Raw genomic sequence first — 26,393 nt, 5'->3', positions numbered from 1 at the left:
TGGAGAGATTTGGGTTAGAGGTCTGTTAACATGGCCAGTATTGTGCAGACGTTAGCCCTGGTGCCCAAGAAGGTTCCCCCTGCTAGAGCCTTTCTGTGTGGAAGTCTTTGCAGGTAGGATTGATTGATTGATTGATTGATTGATTGATTGATTGATTGATTGGTAATTTATTTCACATTTAGGTGCGAGAGTGAACTGTTGTCTGTCTCATTGACACCCTAGTAAGGATGTATTCAGCTGGCATAGGCTCCAACCTCCCACTGTGTAAACCATGACTGGATGTCGAATTCTGGATACACATTTAAGATGATGAATGGATGGTCTGTTAATGCTGGTAATATAAGACGTTGTTAATATATATATCTGACTAATCTGATCGTTTTAGTCTCATAATAATAGAAGTTAGAGTTTGAAGTGTATAAATACTTAGGATTAGATTAGAGGTGTTGACCAGTAGCTCTCATTCTATGTTTATATCTACACATAGTATTGCAGATGCACTCTGTGTACAACCACTGTAGCCACAGAATATGTACAGGTAAGGTAAAGTGCACTTGAACCAAAAACATGCCTTAATCTGGGGTTCTGCACAAATCCAAGCTATTGTCACCCGTGTAGGCAGATGAATTGTATACTCTAGTCATGGATTTATTTCAAATGACTAAAAATAATTTAAGAGGAAAAAAAGGTGTTTGTTTTTTTTATTTGACACTTTTACACTAAAAATCAGTGTTTCTCAGTTTCATTAGCACTCGGTGGATATAGCTTGAGCATATTTGATGGACAGTTTCATGTTTAGTAACATGAAAAAAACACACACCCACAGCTGGCCTCAGAATCTGACTCATTCAGTAAATCTCTCTCATATAAAATAAATGAAAGTGATCTGACTTTGTCAGTAAATAGTGTTGATAAGAAAGTAAGAAAGTCTTCAAGGCCTTTAACTCCGGGCTATTTTTGGATGAAACACCCACTGCGATGCCTGTTATGTCTGATGTCAGACAAACAAGACCAAAATCAGTCATCTGAGAAGCTTCCTTAAGTTTAGTCAGTATCTCAAAAAAAGCATGATTCAGATGCTGAAAACATGTCTCTTTTCAGCTTCATTTTCTTCTCTGCTCACTTTAATTTATTCATAGGACTAGATGTTACAATCCTTGTCAGTGAAACGCAGCACTTGCCCTGAGTGGGTTAGAGAAGCCTTCTAGGTGGGGTGAGTTTGCTGCTTATCATATGGTGACGTTTCCACCATTGCAGCACACCAGTTGTGTACGCCGCCGAGGCAGTCGGATCAGTCTGATCAGACTGGACAGTATGTTGCTTTGTGCCCACTGGTCATTTGGATGCCCGCACCACCGCCTTTGGCTCCTTCCATAGTGGCTGCTTTTTCCATCAACATTGGAAAGCTCTTTGACCAACCATCTAAGCCCTCGGTTACCCACCTCATTCAGTGGCCTTCGATGGTTAAGAAGCCCATGCAGCCCACCTCCACAGGATGTAACCTCACTTTCCAGCTCCGGCCTTCTGCCTCATCTGCTGTGGTTGCATATGGCGGTTTATTCCTTACATATGCCCCTTCGATGGCACACGAAAGGATGTTTCTCTTGAAGTGCTGAACGCTAGTGGATACAGTATGTACTGTATGTAGGAAAAGTACTGGCTGTGGGAGATGGACGTTCTACAGAAGCACCTAACATTATACCTATGTTCATGTAAACGCACTTGGTGTGACTGATGCCTCCTTTAAAAAATCTTTTATTATCATGTTTGTTTTTGATGTTAAAATGAATATTCGCTGTTTATTCAGGAGAATAATCTAAGCAGAGAACACCAGATTTTTCTCCACCCCAGCTAACTCTCCAGCTCATTTGAAGGGAATACCGCCTCGTTCCCAAACCCACCTTGCTTCCAAAACTAGCGTGTGGTTAAAGTGAATACAATCGGAATATTCTGGCCAGTGTGTGCTGTACAAATGATGCTTCAAAAGGGAAGGTCTTTACCTTGGACCTCCAGCCTTGATCTGTCCACAAATACCCTAAAGCTTAGTTGTGCGCTTCAAACGCCTCTGCTTTAGCATTCTGGATGGCAGTGGCGCTCTATTGATTTGACTTGATTGAGCTGTTAAATAAATTTTGGCTCAGACGTAATCCAATTTTTACTGCTGTCCTCGGTCTTTCTACATAAGAAATTGGCAGCGTTGTCACGTAACCTGGACTTTCTATTGAAACGACAGCCTTGAGAAGATGTACACTGCAATGAGGCACGAGAACGCAGTCACACACGTTTCCTGAAATTAGGTTTTCGCCTCACTTACCAAAAGCTTTTAAACTAATAAGAAGAATAAAAAGAGTCGTTTTCACCAGGCAAAGCAATTAACATTCGTTATTCTAAGAAACACGTAATAATGCATGAATAGAATCAGGTGTTTTGCATGTGCGAGTGTGTCTATGGATCACTGTAATAATCACTGGGTCAATTTCATCATCATCACCCTGTCTTCACAAAATGAGATAAGCCTACTTTATATAACAGGAGCATTAAGTTGGCCATTGAAAAGACTGAGATGGGGCCATTGTTTAGCTTTGATTTAATTGGCTGATGGACAAAGTGTAGAGTAATTAGCAAGCAAAAAAACTCACCCAAATCTTAATGTAACAGAGTTATTTTAAATCATACAATTTCAGCCAGTGTTTGAGGTTTTAGATGCCAAAGACAGCATTTGGTGCTTGGCAGGTGGTTCTTTCAGATACTGCATATATTCAACAAACGGTACAGAACTCTTTCCTATCCTCTAATATACCCATACACATAAATACATCAGAGGATTCCACTCTTCTTATGCCAAATCAGCAGTCCTCACTGCTTATATGAAGGGAAATTCAGCAGAATATAACATTGCCTACTTGAGTGTATTTTCAAAGCAACTTAAGACTTTCAAAACGGAAACGCTGCCAGTCAGTCAACAGGATTTGATGAAATAAATATTCTATCTGCATCATCATTAACTCATTACACTGTATACTCTGATTTTATAATAGTACCCAGTGATCCCAAACAGTTTTTCTAGATCTTTAGAGCCCTTTAGTTAATACAGATATTAGATTTGTTTTATACTATCTGAAATTATTAAAATATTCAATTGTAAGTTTGAGTAAATTACTATTTAAACATTACAAAAATGTGCCATTTCTCTAACTAGTTTAGTACATGCAACCACAATCATAAGGACTGCTGGACTGAGGTGGTGGGAGTGCATCTAGAGCCAAGACGCAAAAAAAGGGGGGGATAAATCTGTCGAATATGTCTGATATCGAGCCACTTTTGAACCAGAGGCAACTTCAGAAGCGTCTTAGGTTGGCTAAGGAGAAAAAGAACTGGACTGTTGTTCAGATGAAAGTAAATTTAGCATTTCATTTGGAAATCAAGGTCCTGGACTCTGGAGGAAGAGTGGAAAGGCTAGGTGTTTGAAGTCCAGTGTGAAGTTTCTGTGATAATTTGGGGCACCATGTCACCTGCTGGTGTTGGTGGTGGCCGATCCTCTGTGTTTTATCAAGTCCAAAGTGAACACAGCCATCTACCAGGAGATTTTAGAGTGCTTCGTGCTCTGAATTGTTGCCAAACTTTATGGAGTTGGCGATTTCCTCTACCAGCAGGGCTGAGCACCTGTCAACAGTGCCAAAACTAGTACTAAATGGTTTGCTGACCATGCTATTACTGTGTTTGGTGGGATAACCACCTTGCCTGACCCGATTTGTCAAGAGGAAAACGAGAAAGACGCAAAAATAGAGATGAAGGCTACCATCAAAGCAACCCAGGCTTCAATAACACCTCAGCAGTGCCACAACCTGATCGTCATAATTCACACTAAATGAGCCCCAACACAAAGTGTTGAGTATACAAAGTATACTTGAGTATACTTTTCAGATTGTGGACATTGTAAATCCTTTTTTATTTATCTGCAGGAATAAATAAACAAGTAAACAAACTAAAATAAAATAAACAAAGTCTTTAAATATTTCACTTGGAATATATCAGTTTACCTCATGTGAAATAAATTACAGAATATCTCTGGCCACAGCCATCTTTAAACTTCAGTCTTCATTTTAGTCTCAACTACACAGCTATAAAGTTCCATTACTATCTTGCAGATGTTGCTTTATCACAAAAACTGCCAGACGTAAATATGTGCTAAAAGAACTTAAAAAAGTAGGTGCCTCCAGGACCACATTTGCATGATGATGCGCACACACACACACACACACACAGACAGGCTGACTCAGAAGATGAAAACAATACCAGCTACACTATTGCAGCTGGTAAAAATATCTGATGAAAGAGTAAGCAAAAAAAAAGAGGACAGATATGAGCAGACATTACATGCCACATCTCACTGAGTGCTAAATCTCCACTGTTCTTTGGGTTGTTGGTATATTCATGAGAAAAATAGCCAGGCTTGCCAGATGCGTCACTACTTTGTGCATGTAAACTTTTACTGAAAATACAATTAGAAAAACAATTGCATGGATGAGAGTGACTCAGCATGAATCACTCTGTAAATACATAAGATCAAAACAATATGCAGAAATATCAGCAAATCCTGTGTGAGGATTATAGATTGCTATTGGTTTCACTTGATTTACAGGGTCTGTTGTAGTTAACTTTAAAACTTGTCTTTTGCCTGTACGCTGGCTGTGAGGTTGTGGGTAATAATGACTTTGGACTAGGCTTTCACCCCAGTGTCTAATCCCCTAGGGCCTGTCAGTCTGCTGTCAGCTCGGCTCTGGCTTCTACTGCAGTATGTGCAAGTGGGTGTGTGTGCCAAGCCAATATTGATGTGTATCAGAAGGAGTAGATGTACTGGATACTGGAGTAGTACTGAGGAAAGCTGCACAGACACAGATCTCCTAAGCACTTTCGGAGCTGCTTTATAGTACTATATGTCGTTCTACTGTTGTGTGTGCAGCTTGTGGCTCAGTCGGACTTTGAGCACTCTGCTGCGTGTTCATCCGCTTTGCCAACTTTTCAGGTTTTGGCTTTAGGGAATGCCTTGTCTGACTGGTGATTTCCCGACTGGATAATGACAGCTTGTATAGGGAGGGATAACAGAAATCTCTTAAGTGCATCCTCGCAGCCCATCTATAGCTTTGTCGCCAGCAGTGGAGTTAGGAAGTTATTTTAGAGGTTAAATCTCATCTCCCTCCAGAATATTGCAGCCGCATTAGCATATAAATGTGCTCCTTGTGAGATGCATGTTTAATACGAGCGAAATTTAAAAGTATAATCATACACAAAGTGATGATGTGGCAGTGAATGGGACAAACACAAGACAGGGGAGGTGTACTGATGAGCTTTACCACCTGCTTTTTTTGTGCGAACCTTTGCGTGTTTGTGTGTGTGAGACGGCAGATCGTGTACATAAAGTGCGTGAAGAGATAAAGCGAGTGTGTGCGTGCAATTCTGCGCCTGCCTGCCTGCGTGAATGACAGAACAATCAGCGGTGGCCTCAACAGGAGAAATATACACACTATTACTAACCTGCAATCTCACCCCGCTCCCCTCTGCTTTCCCTCCCCCACCCCCCACCTTACCTTACCTGCCTCACCCCTCCTGCGATTCAGAAACCAAAGCAGAAAGACTGGCACCCTCCTGATGGCTTCATCCTGGGCCTGTGGACTTTAATCCTCCTGGTGTTTTTCAAGACCTACGGTATCAAGCATCTCAAACACATCTTCTGAGCCTCCTGTGTTTACACCGCTGGATGTAAAGCTGCAGACCCGTGATATTTGAGGGAAGGAGCGGTTTGTGACAGGCTTATATTCCTGGAAATGAAACCGAATTGTTTGGAATGACATCTGCTGCTTGTTTGGAAACTGAGTGATTCTTGGTGCCTTTTTTTTTTCTCTTTTACTTTGAAATGACCCCAGCTCATAGATGTAAACATTTGTGCTCTGTGTTAAATGTTTTATATAAAAAAAAAGGACAACTGCATCACACAGCCATTTTACAAGAATTTTATGGGTTTTGTTTTGCAAAGACTTGAACATTTATTTTTCTTTGTGTGTTTGTGTCAGATGTTCTGTTTTTGTCGAGCCATTCCACAACTGCACTGTTTTCGGTTAAAAATGCACTAAACTGAGTCTGCAGATAAGAATTTAATTTATTTTTGGGAGCGCGTTGCTCTGCATATTTTAGCAGCAGCCTTTTTGTTTAAGTGCTACTCAGAATGTCTGCTCGGTCAGAAAAAGAAATTGTGAAACGAGGGCTGGCTGATTGGCTGTGAGTGGGCTGTAGAGAGATCAGTATTTAATGTCTCTCCTGTCCAGATACATTACACCCTTTGACCGTCATATCACACTTGTGAAGGATAACAATCGTACATAATCCCATCTCTCGTGATGGACCCATCCACTTTCCCCATTCACTAAATTGCCCTCCCTGTGGAAACATCCATTAGCTCCCCAGCCTTGCACTCTGCTGATTGTATTCTGGGTGATGGACAGCCATTTCCCCAGCCATTCTGCGTCCCGTGCTAGGGCAGCGATAAGTGAGTGATAACCTAGTAAGCCACCGGCCGTCCCACACGGGGTAAAAAGAGGAAAACATGCCTCAGCATAGAAGTACTCTCTCCCCTTCTGGTCTTGTATAACCACTCTACATTAGGCTTATTGTTGGAGGGAGGTGAGTGATGCTCGGAGCATATGGATTAAACCCACCCATTGCGTGTCCGCTGCCACTCTTCCTTGCAGCTAAAGTAGAAAATAGATGGAGTTGGAAATGAAACCATATGTTTTGGAATGCAGCTGCTGCGTCAGCCACATTGTACCTTTTCTTATACATTATTTATGCAACACTTCTTATTTCCTTTTCCTTCCCTATTTTCTAGTTCCCGTAATCGTATTCCTCCTGCTCCACCGTCAGAGAGCACAGGAACATTTTTATACCCTGAACTGGAGGATTTTTGATGCCCTGATTAAACATGAAACACTGAATCAAAGGAATAAATTTACATCTTTAACTGCCTGATTTGGTTCTTTTTTTTGAGAAGATATTGAGCTTCCTTAATTACTCTTAAATGGTGTTACAGAGTAATACTATTTAAAGGCACCCGATCTGCTTTTACTGTTCCAAACCTTGAAGGTATGCCTGGCAGAGCTGATAATCTAAGCATATTTATGCCACAAATACATCCTTGAAATCAGTGCTGCTTGAGTTGACTTGCAACCCTGCTCTGTCTTCCTTTTTTCCCTTTACTGGAAACATTTCAAACAACCAGGGAGGTTTTCAAATGCAGTTCTCTTTCACTGAGTATTGTGTTTCAAAAGAAAAGCAACTGGGCCCAAGTCTCCATCTACAATCAGCGTATACCAGGGTGGCAGAGCAGCCCTGAGATGTCCCCGTTTGCCAAAATAAAGCAACTGTGTCTCAGATGGATGCATTTGATCTTAATCCACTTCAAAATGGACTCCACATCCTCTCCATCCCACTTAGGCACTCTGTGGAATTGAATATAGTCAGCCTTTGAGTGTAGCGCTTGACTCTGCTGCTATTATGATTTCCCCAATGCTAATAAAGATCAGTGTCTATCTGCCTTCACACCTCACTTGGTGGGGAGAAACCAGTGACAGGACAATATTGGAGCAGCCATCTCCAAAAAGGCTGAGAGATTTCAGGCTGAAGAGTCGGGCACGGTGCTCTGAATATGTCACACAGGTTCTTCAAAAGACGAGCAGAGTCGGTATTCACCAGTGAGCGCACACCCATCTGCTCATTGTCTTTAGAAGTGGAACAGCGTCGACATTGGCCCCATGTGGCAGCCTGCTAAATTTAATGATTTACACACAAGCACACCAACGCTGTTTGGAGACGGTGTGTCTGACAGGTTGTCCAATTTCCATGGAAACTCCGGATTTCCAGCTGCTTGCCTGTCAGTGAGCCTTTGTGTTGTCAATCATTCCCAGGAATGATAATAGTAATTTTAGCAGTCACAGATTTTCACTCATCTGCAACAAAAACGGGCATAAATCATACTCCATGGTGCTCGCTTACTGTACTTTTGAATTTAAATGGCTTTCTCTCAAACTTTAAGGGAGGAAACAAAATTCAGTGCACAGAGATATTCTCACTATGGCTTACTTTTATAATTGCAGCCCTGTATTAAACACGAACAGCTTTCCAGCTTTTGATCCAGATTGTCATTTTAAATTCATATAAGTTGATTTTACCCCATGTAGAAATTCAGAAAAGTGAAAATTCATGAGCTCGGGGAATAGATGGGTCTCATTATGAATGCTAGGACTGAGATGTAAAGATTTTTGTAACCTTAGAGACCATTTTGGTCTCTCCTAAAATGTCACCTGTGGAAAGACTGTCGCAACAACCAATAGTTTTGTTTTTTTTATCAAGTAGGAACCAACCACACACACCCAGTATGCCATCACAGTGCGAAGACAAGGAGGAAACGCATTTCGAACACAACCTTCCAGAGCTACACATCAAACTGACCAGAGACCGACCGACTGGGCAGTAGCTTGAAAGCTGGCCTTGCCATCACATTTAAAAAAAATAAAATAAAAATGTGATGGCAGTTTCAAATAATTATACCTATAGACCATTTATAATAACATAAGGCTCATTAAAATGGCCCTTTAGAGCTACAATACCGCTCAGGAAAATTGTGTCATAGTTTCAGAGTAGCTACCAAACTACTCAATTAAATGGATTGATATTTATATATTACCTTTTTACTCAGTTGAGCATTTAAAGCACTTTCTACTGCAAGTCTCATTCACACGCATAGGTGTCAAGCATCGATCCACCACCTTCCAAGTGGCAGATGACTTGCTCTACCACCTGAGCCACATCCGCCCCTTGCTGTGTATCACTTAGGCCCATTGTAGAATAATTGCACAGGTTGTTTTCCAATCCAATTCCAATTTCTTTTGTTTTTTTAAGAGCAAAAAGTTTTTTTGTGTCTCATTGGGGATGTTGGTGTCTTGTTTATACTCTCTTAAGAACATCATCTACACTTAAGCCCTACCCAGTGCTTTTAAATGTGATACCAGTGAGTCATTTACAACAACCAGGTGTGGTGAGAGTGAGAGGCTGTCACAATTGCTAAACTCTGCATTTCATAAACCTACTTTATGCCATGACAAGGAAAACAAATCTAATCATTGCTTTTAGTTGTGTACCAGAAAGTATTGAAAACATCATTCCCTGAACAGCTATTCTAATAATTCACATTAATCAAGTTGGTATGAAGCAGGAAAATACTGTTCGCTCCAGTTTAAATACTATGCTTTTTTCCTGTATTATGCGCTCGTAAATGACTAGATCTGAGTCTTTTAGAGTATTGGTCTAACAAATGAGGTATTTCAGGACATCACCTTGGGCTTTGAGATTTTTTTTCTCCGTTTTTTTCTGAGATTTATTAGAGTACTGTAACTCCAGGCCTTTAAATTTTCTACAGAGCGTTTAATTTAGTTTCCCACAGAAGCCTCGTGTTAAACAGTCTTAATTTGCAAAATCCTAAATTGTTTTCTCATCCCTGCTGTAATGTTACATTTTAATATGACTGTTGAAAGAATTTTGTTTACACCAAACACATAAAAACTAAACTTGTCAGAGTAGATTGTATATGCAGGAATCCTTTCGTAGTACCATTTCATTCAACAACATCACAACTGGGAAACAGTTCTACACTGGCTTGAGAACCCATTGTTACCGTAGCATAATAGGACTGCTGTACGTTAAAAGAAAAATTACAGAGCCAGCTGATGGAGGGGGATAAAATTCAGAGATTAAAGTCATTTATCATCCATGCATCCATGCGTCTGTGTGAGGTTGGCTCAACTCATTACCAGCAGACCCTGCTGCTTACTTATGCCTCAAGTAGATAACCTAACAAGGTTATAACCTATACTTCATTATTGGATTTATCAATAAATGCCAATAAAGAACTCTTATTTTAGCCCAGCATCACTGTATTTACCTCCGCCAAGGAAGTAATTATTTGTATCAAAATGATTGATTGCATTGAAATCTTTACCAGAGGGAGGGGCTTGGTCCAACTTGAAGATGATTAGCTTTTGGAATTGATCCAAAGCTAGATTCAGATGCAGAACTTTTTAAACTGCTATAACAGCTATAACATAGTGTAGCTACACAAATATGCACAAATATCACATTTAATTTGGGAGATATCGTCTTGATGTTCGCAGTGAATGTCAAGACAGATATCTGGATGAGCAGATATCTTATGTATGATGTGGAGGGATTTGTAGCCCTATATATGTCTATGTAGTCCCTGCTCTTTTATCATGTGCATACAGACTCATTAGCTTCCTCACTAATGAACGTGCATGACATTCTGTAATAACTTTCTTGACTTTTTCCTCGCTAAGTTTTGGCTTTATTGTCTCAGTAGTTTTGAAGGTTTTTTTTTTTTTTTAAATATAAATTTACGACTTTAATCTCAGAAATTTCTCAAATTATTACCCCCATCCCAGAGCTCCGTAATTGTCTTTTTATTCTGTAACAGCTCTAATACGCATTGTCATACATCAGTAGCCCAACCAAACCAAAAAACTTCAATAGCCCCAAATCCGTTATTTTTAATTTGTCCATTCATCCAGCCTTTTCTGTCGTGTATCTGGGTCGTGTTAATTAGGAATTGATAAATACTGCTGGGATGTACTGAAAAGGATTAGTGGCACATTTTAAGGCCATGACATCCCTGCTGGTTTTCTGTGATATGTTCACTTCAGTTTGAAGTTTCATTGTTGGAATTGTTGCAAATAAAAACAAATCCCGTTTTACATTGTCAGGTGCAGTCTTTATTGTTTTTATACTATAGTTTTTACTAAAACTATTTATAGTTTTTACTAAAACTATAGTCCTGCACAGTTTGTCTTAGAAAAACTGTTCAATCACTATAATGACCAGCTTGTTTGTCGTATTCAAAACATTTAAACCAATTAATCTATCTGTCTGAGGTTTTTAGTATAGACATACAGTAAGAGGAAAACAACAACTGAATTTATAAGTCAGGCTGTTTGCAGTTTAAAGGAAAATCAGGACAGATTTCAACTATTTAAGATGCCATTCACAATTTAAAGCTGCTTCTGTCGGTATTTGTGTGTATGTAATGTTTATACTCATGTATGAAAAATGTTCAAACTACAAGCCCTCATACATATTAGAACGACAATCTTAGTAATGACCTAACTTACTAGTTATAGGACTTCTACACGATGCTTTAAAATCCCCATTTCAGCATAAAAGACTAGTGAATTTAGTTGTTGTTAGGTGGTTGCTCCCTGCGACCCTAATGAGGATAAGTGGAAGAGGATGGATGAAAAGGTGGATGGATGGATAGGTGGTTGCTAGGGGCTCTGTATGCTGTAGGAGGCGTTCACGGACAGACAGAGATGGAGATTTGGTGTATTACAGTAAGACTCCTTAATACGATGTGATTTTCAAAATAGAACTTTTGAAGATCAAAAGCTTGATAGTGTTTACATGCGTGCGTGTCATTCTGTCTGTAAACACAACTGCTTTAAAAGTTTTGAAGGAATTGTGATGAAACTTTGTAGGCATTTACAGTGCTGTCATGTTACGGATCACTTAAAATGTACGTTACATACATCAAGGTTTTTGAGGCCAGCTTAATGATTTACTGGTCAAAAATTAACAAAAATCCTTAAAAATTAGAAATCAAGTCTGAGGTGTATTTCCAGCAAACATAAAATACCTTATAAAGATTTAAAATGTAATTGCTCAATTGACCTTTGATCTGTCCTTTAAGACTGATCTACAGTTCAAAGTGATAATAATGCCATGCAGAGCTATTTAAACATATGTTTCTTACTGCCATTATTCGTAGTGACAACATACAGGTATATAGGGGAATGATATATGGGGATTCTAAATATCACATTGCAGTTTGCATGAAAATATCCAAATAATGTCCTATATAATGACCTCTGATCCCACTGTCACATTTCAGATCTGCCTTTCTTTCAAGTTGACCCCATAACGTGTTATTTTTACTGCACTACAAACAATAAATTTTACACCCACTCCATTTTAAAGTACATTTAAAAGGAACAAATAAAATTAAATAAATATATCCACAATTTAATAGGATTCCTTTAAAAGTAGATCCTGCCCAGAGAGAAAGCTGCCTTGGCAGAGGTTTGCACTCTCAGGGCGCTTCTTGTTCTATATGATATAAAAAATCTAAAAGCCTGCATATCCTGTTTAGTGACAAAACAACTGTATAACATCTGACTTCAGATGAAGATTTTTAATTACAGTTCTGTTATGTTAATATTTCTGAGTATTAGAGAATGCAATGAGCTTTTTATCATCCCAATATAAATTAAGCAGATTTTATTGATCTGGTAAAAGCTCCACAGTCTAATAACTAAATTGTCCTTTTACTGCATATTTCAATTCCCTTTTCTTTGTCAGCTTGATTTATATTCCTCATCTTCTATGAGATGGCAGTACAGTGCAATTTTCAAACACAAAAAAATGCTCCCACACTCAGTTATGAACATGGTCAAGAATCTATTTGTAGCTCTGGGGAGTAATGAGAGAGCCTTGTAGCTAGTCCCGTGTTTCATTATTATTTCAGTATGACACAGCCTGATGTCACAACCAGACAGGAAGAACAAGATTGAAAAGTGAAAATGGCAGCTGCCGTCACTCAAGGGTGAAGGTGAATCACTGACTCTCTCGCCTCCACACAGCCTACATACATCATCTTCCCCTCCTGGTCACTGCTGAACACAAGTACCAAAAATAGTTTCCATTTTTTCCCCTGCATTTACAGCACTTAGTTTACAACAAAGCTACCGATAAATGGTGCTTTACTGAGTTTTCAAACGATTAGTCAACTGGTCAACATAAAACTAACAACAGATTTTACAGACAACAAGATTGATACCATTCATGCTTATACAGGGGGAGTGAGGATACTGTTAAGACTTGCATCTGTATGTTTCGTTTGACAACCACAAAACAAATAGTAGCGCAGATGGCTTTTATTATTATTATTTTCTTTTTACATTTGACTTTCAGCTTGTGCTACGCTAACCGGCTACAGCCACGAGAGAGGTAACAGTCTTTTCATCTAACTTTCTGCAAGAAAGGGAATAATCAGATCTTCCAAAGTGTCAAACTATTTAAGTTATTTATGAAGCAAAGATATCAAAAATACCACTGGTGGAGATTTGCTTCTTTCTCAGGATTTTATCGCTGTTTGATAAAAATCTTCAGATTTTGGACAATCAGGAAATATCACGGTAGCCTGGGTAATTTAGATGAGCATTTTTCACTGTTTTCTTGCATTTTCTAAACCAAAGCGATCTTCTATAATGGAAAGAGTGAGTATTTGCAAACCTACACAGCATGATTTGTTTAATTAGGCGAAAAAAATAAAAATATTCAACTAATTACCATATTGCTAACAGACACAAATAACACTGTCATTGATGGATGAGTGAACATCTCTCCAGAAAAGAAAAAAAACATCCAGATTCTCGCTGCAGTACAAAGTTAGAAGCACTCTCAGCCTGGCAGCAGACCCTGCAGCAGCTGTTCATGATGTATGAGAAGCAGTTGTGTCTTTGTCTCCGCCGAGGAAATGTAATGTGAAACATGCCCTCATGGTGCGAGCACCCATGTATCTGACCCACAGCATCTCTGCTCTCATTACTCACATTACAGAGATGAGAGTAAAATCAATAGGGACTTAGCACCAGGATGTATCATTAAGATAACCCCACGTCTCATTGCTTTATCCTGATCGATGCCAGATTCTTATTCATGGATCAAGAAAGGAGGGATGGAAAATCAAGAGCAGGAATCTACATGTACTATATATTGTATTAAACAAGAGGAGAGTGTATATGTATGTAAATGAGAACAAGAGAGTGACACATTACATACTCACCAGTTTAATTTAAAAAAAAAAAAAAAAGTAAAAAGAAAACCCAGCATTCATTGAAACGGTGTAATTCTCCTTCTTGTTGATATGGGCTTTCAGACCTGGCAGCAGATACACAGTTGGATGGATAGCTGCTCCTGCATCCCTGTCCTCGATCCTAATTTCCTACCTGTCTTGTGTGACATGGTTGTGCATTTACACCCAGCTGGTAGCTATATGATCTCACTATTAACTGGTGACAGGAGCCAACAAAGCCTTATGATACATACATCTGGCACCAGAGGAGGTGCACACACACACATACGCACAGGATAAAACCTACCAGTACACGCTTGTCATTCAGCCAGACTGTGCGACATCGGGACATTTGAGTTAGGGTGAGCTCATAATGCACACATCTGAAAGGCAGCCTAAATGAGTCAGGGAAGTGATTTATAAAAACGCTTTGAAGGTGTCTGAGCCTTTGTTGTGTGACATGGGAGGTCTAACAAATCTCATTCAACTTGACCTCCCCAATCTTTGAAAAATGCAGAGCAATATCACACCTGAACAGTGACTGTTCGCACTTTCAAATAGCCAAATTTAACTCGAGCTACACCATTATTTGTATTCACCTTGCACTGCCTCCAGTAGCAAGATTTCAAATCATTCTAATGGTATTTTTCTTTCCACGAATCCTTCAGCGAATCCTGCACAGATCCACGATTCAACAGTGACTTTGTTGATAGACCAGACTCAAGTTTATATCCCCTGTGATCCCTCTAGTAAAGATATGCATACACACACACATATGCACGACGAGCTAGAGAGTCCACAGTAAGACATTGCAAGCATGCATCATGATCAGAGTGTGTAATGATGTTGCCTTCTTGTATTACCTCACTTTACAAGGCTTTCAGTGAGGATTGTTCAAGTTTGAATTGGTTCACCACAGTAAACAAAACACTGCTGGAGCTGCATCTGTTTTCATCTGTAATGACTAATTTTCCTTCATGTTTTATTCGTTGTTTCAAGGGTGCAGCACCCCCTGAATGCAAATCTTTACAGTCCTTACACAAATTTCTAAAGCATTTTCTTTAACCCCACAAAAGTCACGTCTTCAGCGGAGCTGCAGTGACTGTCCCCTCAAGCGTCCGGTTGGCTGGGAGAGGCGGGGGGCTCCAGTCCGGCTGGTAGAAATGGATGTCAAATGTCCGTGCCCAGTTGGCGAAGACGCGCTTCTCTGTTATAAAGCGGTGGTGACTGCCCCGTCGCCCACGCTCATGAGAAATGTACATAGCGCACTCATCTGGGCCACGTGGCTCATAGTAGTGATAGGGGACAGAGTGGTTCTGAGGCTCCCTGCAGTGATGGAAAGAGAGAGGGAGAGGGAAGAGACTGTTGACATTTAAAACCACTTTAATGAGTCACAGAGGTTCATGTGACACCAGAATGCATTTTTCATTTCAAGGTGAGGGAGAGAGACTGATCTGCATTCATTTGTTTGAGGTTTGCACGGCCCACACAGCTAAATGTAACTAGTTTTTATGACTTTTTAAATGCCATCTGCTGCTGAAGAGTGAGCGGAAAAGCCAAGCAAAGAAAAAAAGCTAAAAGCAGCAGCTCTGTTTGAACATGAATAATAAGTCTCTTGTGCTTGGTTTAAGTTCATGGCACTTCATATATCAACATTTCATTCAAATCCAACTGAGTTCAGTTTTATTTATCATTCAACAGACATTGCAGGGCACCTGGGATTACTTTGTAAAGTAAAGACATTGCAGTTGTATAGACAGAAACCCGGCAAGGATCCAGTTGGCGACAGTGGGGGAGTGAGCTCCCATTTAATAGGCAGAACAAAGTGATGGGAGGGCAGCTGTTTCGCTCATCACTTGAGATTAGTGTAAAGAGAGAAAAGACGTACAATGAGATTCACTACAATAAATGCGCTTTAAAGTGCTTTAAAAGATTGAAGTGAAAAATATAGAAGCGTGACTGAAAAAAATACGCTTTTTGCCACAATTTAGCAGAGATAAGTTATTTTCTCAGTTTTGAATTACAAGTGTAAATTTTGAGATAACAATCCAACATTTTGACTTGTGGATGGACGGGGTTGACTTCAGTGTACAGTGGCCCGGAGCAAAAATGCTGTAAAAGCACTCAAAACACTACAGAAGTTGAACAAAACACTGTCTAAATAAAAAAAAAAAACCCTACAGAAAACACAACAGCAGTGTTTCTGGGGACACAATAACATGACAGAACACCCAGTGAAGTGACAGAAACCAGAACATGTGAAAGACTGCGCTGAGACACAGTTAAAAGCAGCAGAGTATTTGTTGTAAATGTAAATTCTTATAATACCTTAAATACATGTTTGCTATTAGCTGTTTACTGTTAGCTTGTCACTTCTGCAACTGTTGCATCCAATCATCGTCTCCCCCAAAAACACTTCTGTTGTGTTTTGTGTGCTTTTGCAGCACTTTTGTATTTGCTGGTGTTTTCTTACATTGCAGGTTGTTTCACTGGTTGCAAAAAAGAAGTTTCATGGTACATAAGGCTGATCACAGCCTGCACAAAGTAACACCTACTGGCGCTTGCAATATAAATTACTACGTGATTAAGTAGGTAATTCTTTTCCCCACCTGCACTGTTACAAACAATCTTAGGTGTCTTCAACTTGCCAAAATCCCACACTGTCCTGGTTGTGGCCAAAATGATTCTACTATAGAACCAGGTAGAAATAAATGTTACAGTGTTAGAATATTACAAGGTTACACTTTCCCCTCCACTCTTTACACAAACTTTAGCATAGAATGTCTTTGATTTCTCAGACAGATTAACCACTTCCTTCAATTGATTTTTGTTTAAGCTGTCATAGCACAAGAAGGTCTGAAGGTCATAGGACCAGTCTGTCTCAAAGCTGGCAAAGAGAGGCAGACAAACATTCATGCTCATATTCACACCAATTTAGAAAGAATATAGAATTGCTAACTTAACTTGCGCATCTTTGGACTGTGGGAGGAGCTGGAGCATCTAGAAAGAACATCTATGTCTTTCTTTTTTAAAAGTAGAAGTACACAACACCATACATGCCCAAAATATGTTGAAACTTGCATGTTCTGTTTCTTAGTAAACAGCATTACAGCCTTCTGGTTTGAGGCTTTGCACAACATTGTAGACCCCGAATGCTCTGAAGTGTCGGATGTACTTGAGGTCAGGGCGAATTCTTTCTTTAACAGGCTAGTAAAATATTTCTTTATACACAAGGGCATTGTAAGCTTGAACAAAGAGTGAGCCAAACAAACTGCTCTCACAAAGCTGACAACATATTATTGTGTTATAACAGTGTAGCAAATACTCTGCACCGTATTCTGTTTCTAAAATTGGAAAACCCAGCCTTAATGGTGTTAATGATTTTTCAGCTTAATTTTCCTTTGCAGATTAACTGCACAGATTTTCATTTAAATTAAATTAGATGGTGAAGAAAGTAGACTTCCTGTTTGTGTATTTCAAACAATTTTCATTTCTGAATTTTGCCCAGTGTTAAATCACTTCTTCACACACATCTGTCATAATAGCTGAGATTCTGCTGAAATATTAATGAGGCATTTTAGCATTTTCACCTACGCCAGTCATCACGTCCATAGAGCAATTTATCTTCATATATTAATCATTATGCCATTAGATTTTTTCCACATCTGCCCATTTTTCTATTCAGTGTGAGCTCAAATCAAATTTGAGTCTTGGACTTGTATGCATTTCTGACCGTGATACATTTTAAATGTGAGTTTGTAAGATATTGCAACTGCTGAGCAAATGATAGCGCTGGTTTACATCACTCGAAATGCTTTAATAGCATGAAAAGACAAGGGTGCTGGCTTTGTTAGTTCTGTTTCAGTTAAAAAACTGCAACAGTAAAATGAAAATTTTCAACTGTATTATATAATTTTTTTGTAAGATCAGGAAAATAATTAGTTCTGAACCCCTTCTGCTTTTATAATCTCAGTGGCAGATGTATCCTTTTAATTTTTTTTGTTTCCAGTTGTCTTGCACAACACTGAAACTTTTGTGTAACAGAAGTTGTTCAGCGTTGTCATGAACAACATTGTCATGAAAGCCTAACAGGGAGGGTTTCATATTGTTCCCCAGCTTCTCTGCACACGCTGGGAGTGCAATAAAAACTGTGAGTTCTAAAAACACCTTAAAATGTGGGGAAATGTACTTCACCACTATGATCAATCATTTATTTAAAAAAAAACAAAAAAACAAAAAAAATACTTTTAGAAATCTGGCCACTGTGTAAAAATCACAAGCCCCAAAATTGACTTACATTTTTTTTAAGAATCAATTTGTTTTTAGAAAGAAGTGTTCCTTTGGGGAAAAAAAAGGAAAGGTGGGCATTTTAAAAGCAGTCCATAAACAGCATGTAGCAGCAATTTAACAAAGTAAAAAAAAATTCCCCTGCATCTTACGACTGAAAAAAGTTATATAACAGAAAAGGCAGCACTGAAGGAATAGTAAGGAATATTTTAATATTACAATTCATGCATTATTTATATTTGTTAGTTATTTATTAATGCTTTAGCGTTATATATTTATACACACACTTGAATGTCAATAAAGTGAATCTGACATGGCATTTGAGGTACACTTTTAAATTCTCAGTAGCATCGCATTCAGTAAAAGTCGACTGACTGCAGTCATGATGTAAACTAAGAGACACGCTAAATATTGGCTTAGGCCAATGATTGCTCAAAGAAATGAAACAGCAGCACACCCTCGTCGTTATTGTCTATATTGAATTTGTGCTAAAACCCAAAATAAAAAAAATATTCTTTAAGCAATCACAGCCAAGGACAAAGATATACAGAACATTTTACAGTTTGTTCTTTTTTATTGAGAAATCTAATAAGATTTGTTCCCTGTTCAATAAAATCCCCCAATTAAAGCACAGGCTGAGACCAATGAGACGTGAGCTGTAATTCAAAACATTAAACTCTGCTAACAAGGCTGGTTAATTTGGTTGCCAGAATCAAGAGGGATTCACAAACTGCTGCATAACTCATACAGGGAGTGCAGAATTATTAGGCAAGTTGTATTTTTGAGGAATAATTTTATTATTGAACAACAACCATGTTCTCAATGAACCCAAAAAACTCATTAATATCAAAGCTGAATGTTTCTGGAAGTAGTTTTTAGTTTTAGCTATTTTAGGGGGATATCTGTGTGTGCAGGTGACTATTACTGTGCATAATTATTAGGCAACTTAACAAAAAACAAATATATACCCATTTCAATCATTTATCTTTACCAGTGAAACCAATATAACATCTCCACATTCACAAATATACATTTCTGACATTCAAAAACAAAACAAAAACAAATCAGCGACCAATATAGCCACCTTTCTTTGCAAGGACACTCAAAAGCCTGCCATCCATGGATTCTGTCAGTGTTTTGATCTGTTCACCATCAACATTGCGTGCAGCAGCAACCACAGCCTCCCAGACACTGTTCAGAGAGGTGTACTGTTTTCCCTCCTTGTAAATCTCACATTTGATGATGGACCGCAGGTTCTCAATGGGGTTCAGATCAGGTGAACAAGGTGGCCATGTCATTAGTTTTTCTTCTTTTATACCCTTTCTTGCCAGCCACGCTGTGGAGTACTTGGACGCGTGTGATGGAGCATTGTCCTGCATGAAAATCATGTTTTTCTTGAAGGATGCAGACTTCTTCCTGTACCACTGCTTGAAGAAGGTGTCTTCCAGAAACTGGCAGTAGGACTGGGAGTTGAGCTTGACTCCATCCTCAACCCGAAAAGGCCCCACAAGCTCATCTTTGATGATACCAGCCCAAACCAGTACTCCACCTCCACCTTGCTGGCGTCTGAGTCGGACTGGAGCTCTCTGCCCTTTACCAATCCAGCCACGGGCCCATCCATCTGGCCCATCAAGACTCACTCTCATTTCATCAGTCCATAAAACCTTAGAATAACCAGTCTTGAGATATTTCTTGGCCCAGTCTTGACGTTTCAGCTTGTGTGTCTTGTTCAGTGGTGGTCGTCTTTCAGCCTTTCTTACCTTGGCCATGTCTCTGAGTATTGCACACCTTGTGCTTTTGGGCACTCCAGTGATGTTGCAGCTCTGAAATATGGCCAAACTGGTGGCAAGTGGCATCTTGGCAGCTGCACGCTTGACTTTTCTCAGTTCATGGGCAGTTATTTTGCGCCTCGGTTTTTCATTCATTCATTCATTTATTTATTCATTTTCAGGCACAACAAATACCTATATTGAACATAAAATACACAAAACAAAAAACAAAACTTGCCTGAAAAAGGAGTGGGACGAAGAAAACTTATTAAATCCCACCCCTATACTCACTCATCAACAAAAAAAAACAATAAACTTCCCGCAGCTACGCCCATCATTGCATACAGACCCATCAACAGCCCCGGGCAGATACAAGCATCTAAGCGGCAGCTCGCAACCAACAATTAGAGCCTTCATAACTGAATACAGAATATATAAATTATAAATTGCATTACCACAGGTAACAGGCAGTAATAACTACAAGTAACAGACACACATACATATACATACATATATATCTACACACACAAGTACATATATGTACATACATACGCACACTTTATTTTTTATTTTTTATTTTGGAATCCATACCAGCAATGGTAAGAGGACAGACATTACAGAGCACACTAAAACCCATCATTGAGTATACTGTGACCAGACCAACTGTTTGTAGAGAAATTTAAATCTATGAATATTTTTGCATTGTTTCAATTGTAAACTCAGACTGTTCCAGATTTTCACACCACATACAGACACACAAAAGCCTTTACGGGTTGTTCGAGTTCTGGGTAATTTGAATTCTCCAAAGCCTCTCACATTATAAACCTTTTCTCGAATTTCAAATCTAGTTTGTAAATTTGCCGGTAAAAGTTTAGTAAAAGCTTTATACAAAATTATGGATGTATTGTAATTAACCAGATCCTGGAATTTAAGTAATTTTCCACACGCTTCTTGCGACCCTGTTGACTATTTTGAATGAAACGCTTGATTGTTCGATGATCACGCTTCAGAAGCTTTGCAATTTTGAGACTGCTGCATCCCTCTGCAAGATATCTCACTATTTTTGACTTTTCTGAGCCTGTCAAGTCCTTCTTTTGACCCACCATGCCAAAGGAAAGGACGTTGCCTAATAATTATGCACACCTGATATAGGGTGTTGATGTCATTAGACCACACCCCTTCTCATTACAGAGATGCACATCACCTAATATGCTTAATTGGTAGTAGGCTTTCGAGCCTATACAGCTTGGAGTAAGACAACATGCATGAAGAGGATGATGTGGACAAAATACTCATTTGCCTAATAATTCTGCACTCCCTGTAGTTCATTTCTCCTATAGAGGACCATCAGGATGAGAGCGCTTCTCTGAAAGTTCCCTGTACTGTGAATCTACAGTATTGATGCATTGATACACTTTTTTTAACATCTAATTTGGCTTGCATCTGTTGCATTTGCTAGAATTAATTTACTTCTTTCTATTAATGAATGAATTATTTAATAATTTTGCTGCAACGAAGAAAAATCTCAAAGTTGGAATAATTTATATGCTTCTTTACTATTTTAATTGCATAATTAGCCCTTAATAGGCTAATTAACTTAATTAATTAAAAATGCAATTACACAAAGTTTAACCTTTTTACATCCTTTCATCTTATGAAAAGTCAACACATCATAGAACAATGCTGTAATGTTCCTTATCACAGCGGTCCCCAACACCCGGGCCTCGGACCGGTACTGGTCCGTGAGTCGTTTGGTACCGGGCGCGAGAGTTGAGGCTCAGGTGTGAAATGTATGGCTTTCAGGGTTTTCAGCGTTATTTTGTTATCGTTTTTATCGTTAACTCGGTTTTCCTGGGTCTTTTCACGTGTGTTATGAATAAATCTTCTTTTTTTCGGCACCGGTACTAGTTTTATTTTCTTGTATTTATCCGTGACACCCTAAAGGCCGGTCCGTGAAAATATTGTCGGGCATAAACCGGTCCGTGGCGCAAAAAAGGTTAGGGACCGCTGCCTTATCAACAGAGGTGTGGACTCGAGTCACATGACTTGGACTCGAGTCAGACTCGAGTCATTACTTTTATGACTTTAGACTTGACTTGAAAAAATGTTCTAAGACTTGTGACTTGACTTGGACTTTTACACCAATGACTTGGGACTTGAATTGGACTTGAACCGGTTTACTTGAAAAGACTTGATATTTTACCCCAAATATAAAATTTAACATGCATATTATATAGAGATTGAAAATGTGACGTCATTCAGGGGTAAAACCGCAAAGGATTCTGGGAACTCGTGGCAAGAGGTACTAGCGCACGCAGGCTTTCAATTGAAATCAGTCACACAGCGATAAAAAGAAACACAAAAATGTCAAGAAGCCGTTGTATTATTAACTGCAATAGCCGGTCGCATGACAGCCACGGGAAGCCGACGGGTAAAGAGATCGGTTGTTATCGGATTACGTCGTTGAAGAGAAATTGTTCGAGCCATGTTTCCGAAGTAACAAAGACGCGACGGATGGCCTGGATTGCAGCCATTCAAAGACCAAATATAACGTCCCAGAACACTCCAGCTCACAGGTTAGTCTGCTCCAAGCATTTACACAAAGGTCAGAGTTTTGTAGTAGTTAATACGTCATTTTCATAACATAATTAGTGATATAGGTTACAAGCAAGTCTGGCGCTGAACAGAAATGGTCGTGCTATGCTCCTTTGTTTATTGTGCATAAATAGTGAATTGTCCTGACACAATATTGCGTTTCTCCTCTGTTATTATGGTACATTGACAAAAATACATACTTTTATTCACAGGATAAAACAATTGTTTTGTATCACTAATTGCCCAGTACGATTACAGCATATATTATTGTCACTGCTACATTTCTGTGATGCTACCAGAAATTATTTCCACTACTAATTAATTACCCTTGAGCTCAAAGGTCCTATTAATAAACGGTTAACGAATGTGTATTTATGACGACAATTTGTGAGACTGGTAAACTTATGATACGTACGATGGTCTTTCGTTCTACACGGTGCGTTTCAAGGTCCTGCACCCATCCGTCGGTAAACTGTACCTGGGCTTGTTGCAGTGACCTGAAGTTACTAAACTTCATGAGTGTATGCGCTCACTCCAACAACCGTATGATTATAAATATGCATATAAATATGCTAAGATGAGATAGCTGACTTCATCTAACTAGCAAATGTTGTCCAGGCTACGTTGGTGATACAGTTTTTTTTAATGTGTATGATATTTTTTGTCATGCGATTTTAAAGCTGGTCCTACAACCACATCCAAGAATAACATGCAGCTTATCTCAGAACCGTCGGTGAAAATTATCCTTGGAGCTAGGTTTAATTGAGCTGCATTTTAAAGAGGTGCAATTTCACAATTTGTGTATATTTTCTAAGTTCACTATTTTGTCATGTGTTGAGAAAAACACAGATTTAAAAATTACATGGTCTAATATTTACATTTAGCATAACTGCAACATTATTTTTTCGTTTTTTTTTTTTTTAAAGACTCGAAAGGACTTGAAATTCAAAATTTCAGACTTGTGACTTTACTCGGACTTTTACACCAGTGACTTGAAACTCGACTCTGACTTGCCTGACATTACTTGAGACTTGACTTGAGACTTGAGGATAAAGACTTGAGACTTACTTGAGACTTGCAAAACAATGACTTGGTCCCACCTCTGCTTATCAACAATAACAAACAATGTTGTTAAACACTGTTTAAAAGAGTCCCCGATTTTCTTTAATTGGAACTTTCAAGAAGAGCGATTTAAAAACGTAAAGTCTGAATCTTATCTGCTTCAGGCTAAAATTTTATTCTAAACTACTGCACTGAATCGAGATTGCTGTCTGACAGCAGAAACAGTCAGATGCTGCATTTTAGTGACACCGGCACTATCTGCCACTTTGCTAGGTTAACCTCTTTAGCTGCTTATTAACACAAATATCTACAAAGCAAATCACATGGCAGAAACTCAATGAAATTAGGCATGTAGACATGGTCAAGAGGAGAATGCAAAGACTGCTTTGAGCTGATAGTAAGGGAGCAGTAACTGAACTCCTTACAACCAAAGTATGCAGAAGAGCATCTCTGAATGCACCACACATCAAACCTTGAAGCCGATGGGCTACAGCAGCGAAAGCCCACAGTGGGTGCCAATCCTGCCTGCTGATAAGAATAACCCGAGGCTACAGCTCATATGAGCTCACCAAAACTGAATGACAGAAGACTGAAAAAATGTTGCCTCGATTTCTTGATTTTTGGATGGTAGGGTCAAATGTGGCATAAACAACATGAAAGAACAGACACATCCTGCCTTGTACTCTCAGTGATGGTGGTGGTGAGGTGGTGTAATGTTATGGTGGATCTTTTCTCTCCATAGTTTGTGCCTCTTGGTACCAAGTGAGCATTGTTTAAATGGCACGGGCTACGTGAGTATTGTTGGGATAGTCATCCCGTTATGACCACGGTGTTACCATGGCTGCTTCCAGCAGGATATTTGAGTTTGAGCTGAAATCAACTCAGACTGGTTTCTTTAAAATGGCAGTGAGTTCACTGCACTCAAATGGCATCTATAGTCACTAAATCTCACTCCAATAGAGCACCTGTGGGATGTAGTGGATGTGGGAGATTCTCATCATGGATATACGGCTGACAAATCTGCTGATGCTGTGTGATGCTGTCATGTCAATATCTCAGAGGAACCGTGTTGAGTCTATGCCCAAAGAAAAAGCCAGTTCTGAAGAAAGAAAAGCATGTGTTTAGTCAGTATATACTGAAAGTACACGGTCCTCATAAGATGGCAATATATAGTTCTGCTTGTCAACAAAATGACTTCTTATCATCTAATCAGCATTATAGTACATGCATTAACCTGACCTAACAAAAAGCATCTCTCAAACAGAAATCACTCTGGTAAAATATGCCTGCCTTCAGGATACACATGAGGCATTATCCCTCATGCACGCATGTTCCAGTTCATCGCTGGGTGCTCTTGTATTTGCATACTGAATAATACAGAACATGTGGAGGACAAAAACATTCGGATTTTAAATGCAATAAAGCAATGCAGCTTTTCAGTTGTCTGTATTCAGAGTTCACGACCAATGTGTGCTTTCCCAGCCTCGGGACCAGATAATCCATTGTGTGTCGGTCAATTATTGGATATTTTTATTGATGCCACACTGCAGCGAATGAAAAAGTAAAAAGCTTGTTGTGGGGATATTGAATGGTGCAGAAAACAAACCAAATGTATCAGCACAAAAAGGTAGACAAAGCCAGAAAAAGCAAAGGGAGGCATGACTCAAGCTTTAATGCAATAGCAGGGAATTTGACCAGGCACTTTGTATTAGTGAAAATCCTTTCACTGTCGTTTTTCCCCCATCTGAAATTGTACATTGTATTTGGATGATTAGTATAAATCTAACACCTCTGTTAACAGGCACTGGCTCTATAATAATGTTTCTGAAACAGAAGAAAACCCAGGACTCTGTCTTTTCTTTCAACATTATGAATACTTGTCAGTTTACTGAATTATTATGTACTAATACACAAGCAATTTAAGTATTCCAAAACCCTCTCCAGCCACACTGAAATTTCATTTTCAGCTGTCTTAATATATTTAGTTTTAATCTTTCTTATCAGGCGGCTGTGCTGCTATGAATTCATATTTGAAGTTACTGCATTTATGGCTCTCCTTTAAAAAAAATCTCAATGATGGTGCTTGCTGGTGGAGCTGGTGATGATCTTTGACTTTCAGCTCCACTGTCTCACCTGCAGAAGTCAGGCGCCACCATGCCATAGACATTGATCCTATCACACAGCTCCAGGGCGATGGTCATAGTGAACCAGCCGGTGCTCAGCCAGGTCTTCGATATTTTCCTGCAGAGGAAAGGAGGAGGATGTAGGGGGTGAAAGAAGATAGTTAGATGGATTTAATGCATGGGAGACCACAAGGATGAAAACTGAAAAACTTGGATAGATCATTAGAAAATCTCACATTGGCGTATTAGGGCAGAATAAAGATCTCTCTAAATCCTGAGGTCGATATTCCTGGCTGCAAGATCATTCAAGTTCCCCCACAGCTTCATTAAAATACAAATCCATCTTATGCATCGACTGGTACAAATGAACCCTGTCAAATAATCAAATCCTTAATCAGAAAAGAGCCTTGCTCTGCATGAAGTGTCGATAGTTGGATGACATACCTTCAGCATGCAGAACGATCTGCCTGCTTTCAGGAAGAAAAGAGCTGACCGCTAATCAGACATGATGTTATGAAAAAAACTAAATGAAATATTAACATTGTACTTAAAAAAATCTAAATGTGCTCCAACATGTACTCCATCACA

The 26,393-nt window shown here is 39.1% G+C and overlaps 2 protein-coding genes across 3 annotated transcripts in view; one reads left to right on the top strand and one right to left on the bottom strand.

The window, feature by feature from the left end:
* Nucleotides 1-7,020, top strand: part of pigk (phosphatidylinositol glycan anchor biosynthesis, class K) — a 34,694-nt gene extending 27,674 nt beyond the window's left edge. The window contains exon 11 of the mRNA XM_026149652.2: nt 5,619-7,020. Coding sequence (XP_026005437.1) covers nt 5,619-5,735 — 117 coding nt within the window. The 3' untranslated portion in view covers nt 5,736-7,020. The remainder of the gene's footprint in view (nt 1-5,618) is intronic.
* Nucleotides 7,021-13,948: 6,928 nt separating this feature from the next.
* The window catches only part of st6galnac5a (ST6 (alpha-N-acetyl-neuraminyl-2,3-beta-galactosyl-1,3)-N-acetylgalactosaminide alpha-2,6-sialyltransferase 5a), a 62,206-nt gene continuing 49,761 nt past the window's right edge, over nt 13,949-26,393 (bottom strand). The window contains exons 4-5 of one of the 2 annotated variants that reach the window (XM_026149654.2): nt 25,816-25,923; nt 13,949-15,295 (exon numbers count right to left, since the gene is read on the bottom strand). In XM_026149654.2, coding sequence (XP_026005439.1) covers nt 15,046-15,295; nt 25,816-25,923 — 358 coding nt within the window. In that variant the 3' untranslated portion in view covers nt 13,949-15,045. Of the gene's footprint in view, nt 15,296-25,193; nt 25,427-25,815; nt 25,924-26,393 lie in introns of those variants that run through there. The other variant, XM_080293203.1, reaches the window with a different exon arrangement.

This window comes from Astatotilapia calliptera, chromosome 18 (genome assembly GCF_964374335.1).
Source record: "Astatotilapia calliptera chromosome 18, fAstCal68.1, whole genome shotgun sequence".
Lineage (NCBI taxonomy): Eukaryota > Metazoa > Chordata > Actinopteri > Cichliformes > Cichlidae > Astatotilapia > Astatotilapia calliptera.
The sequence above is the reverse complement of the archived record's forward strand: the minus strand, read 5'-3'. Positions and strand labels throughout refer to the sequence as shown.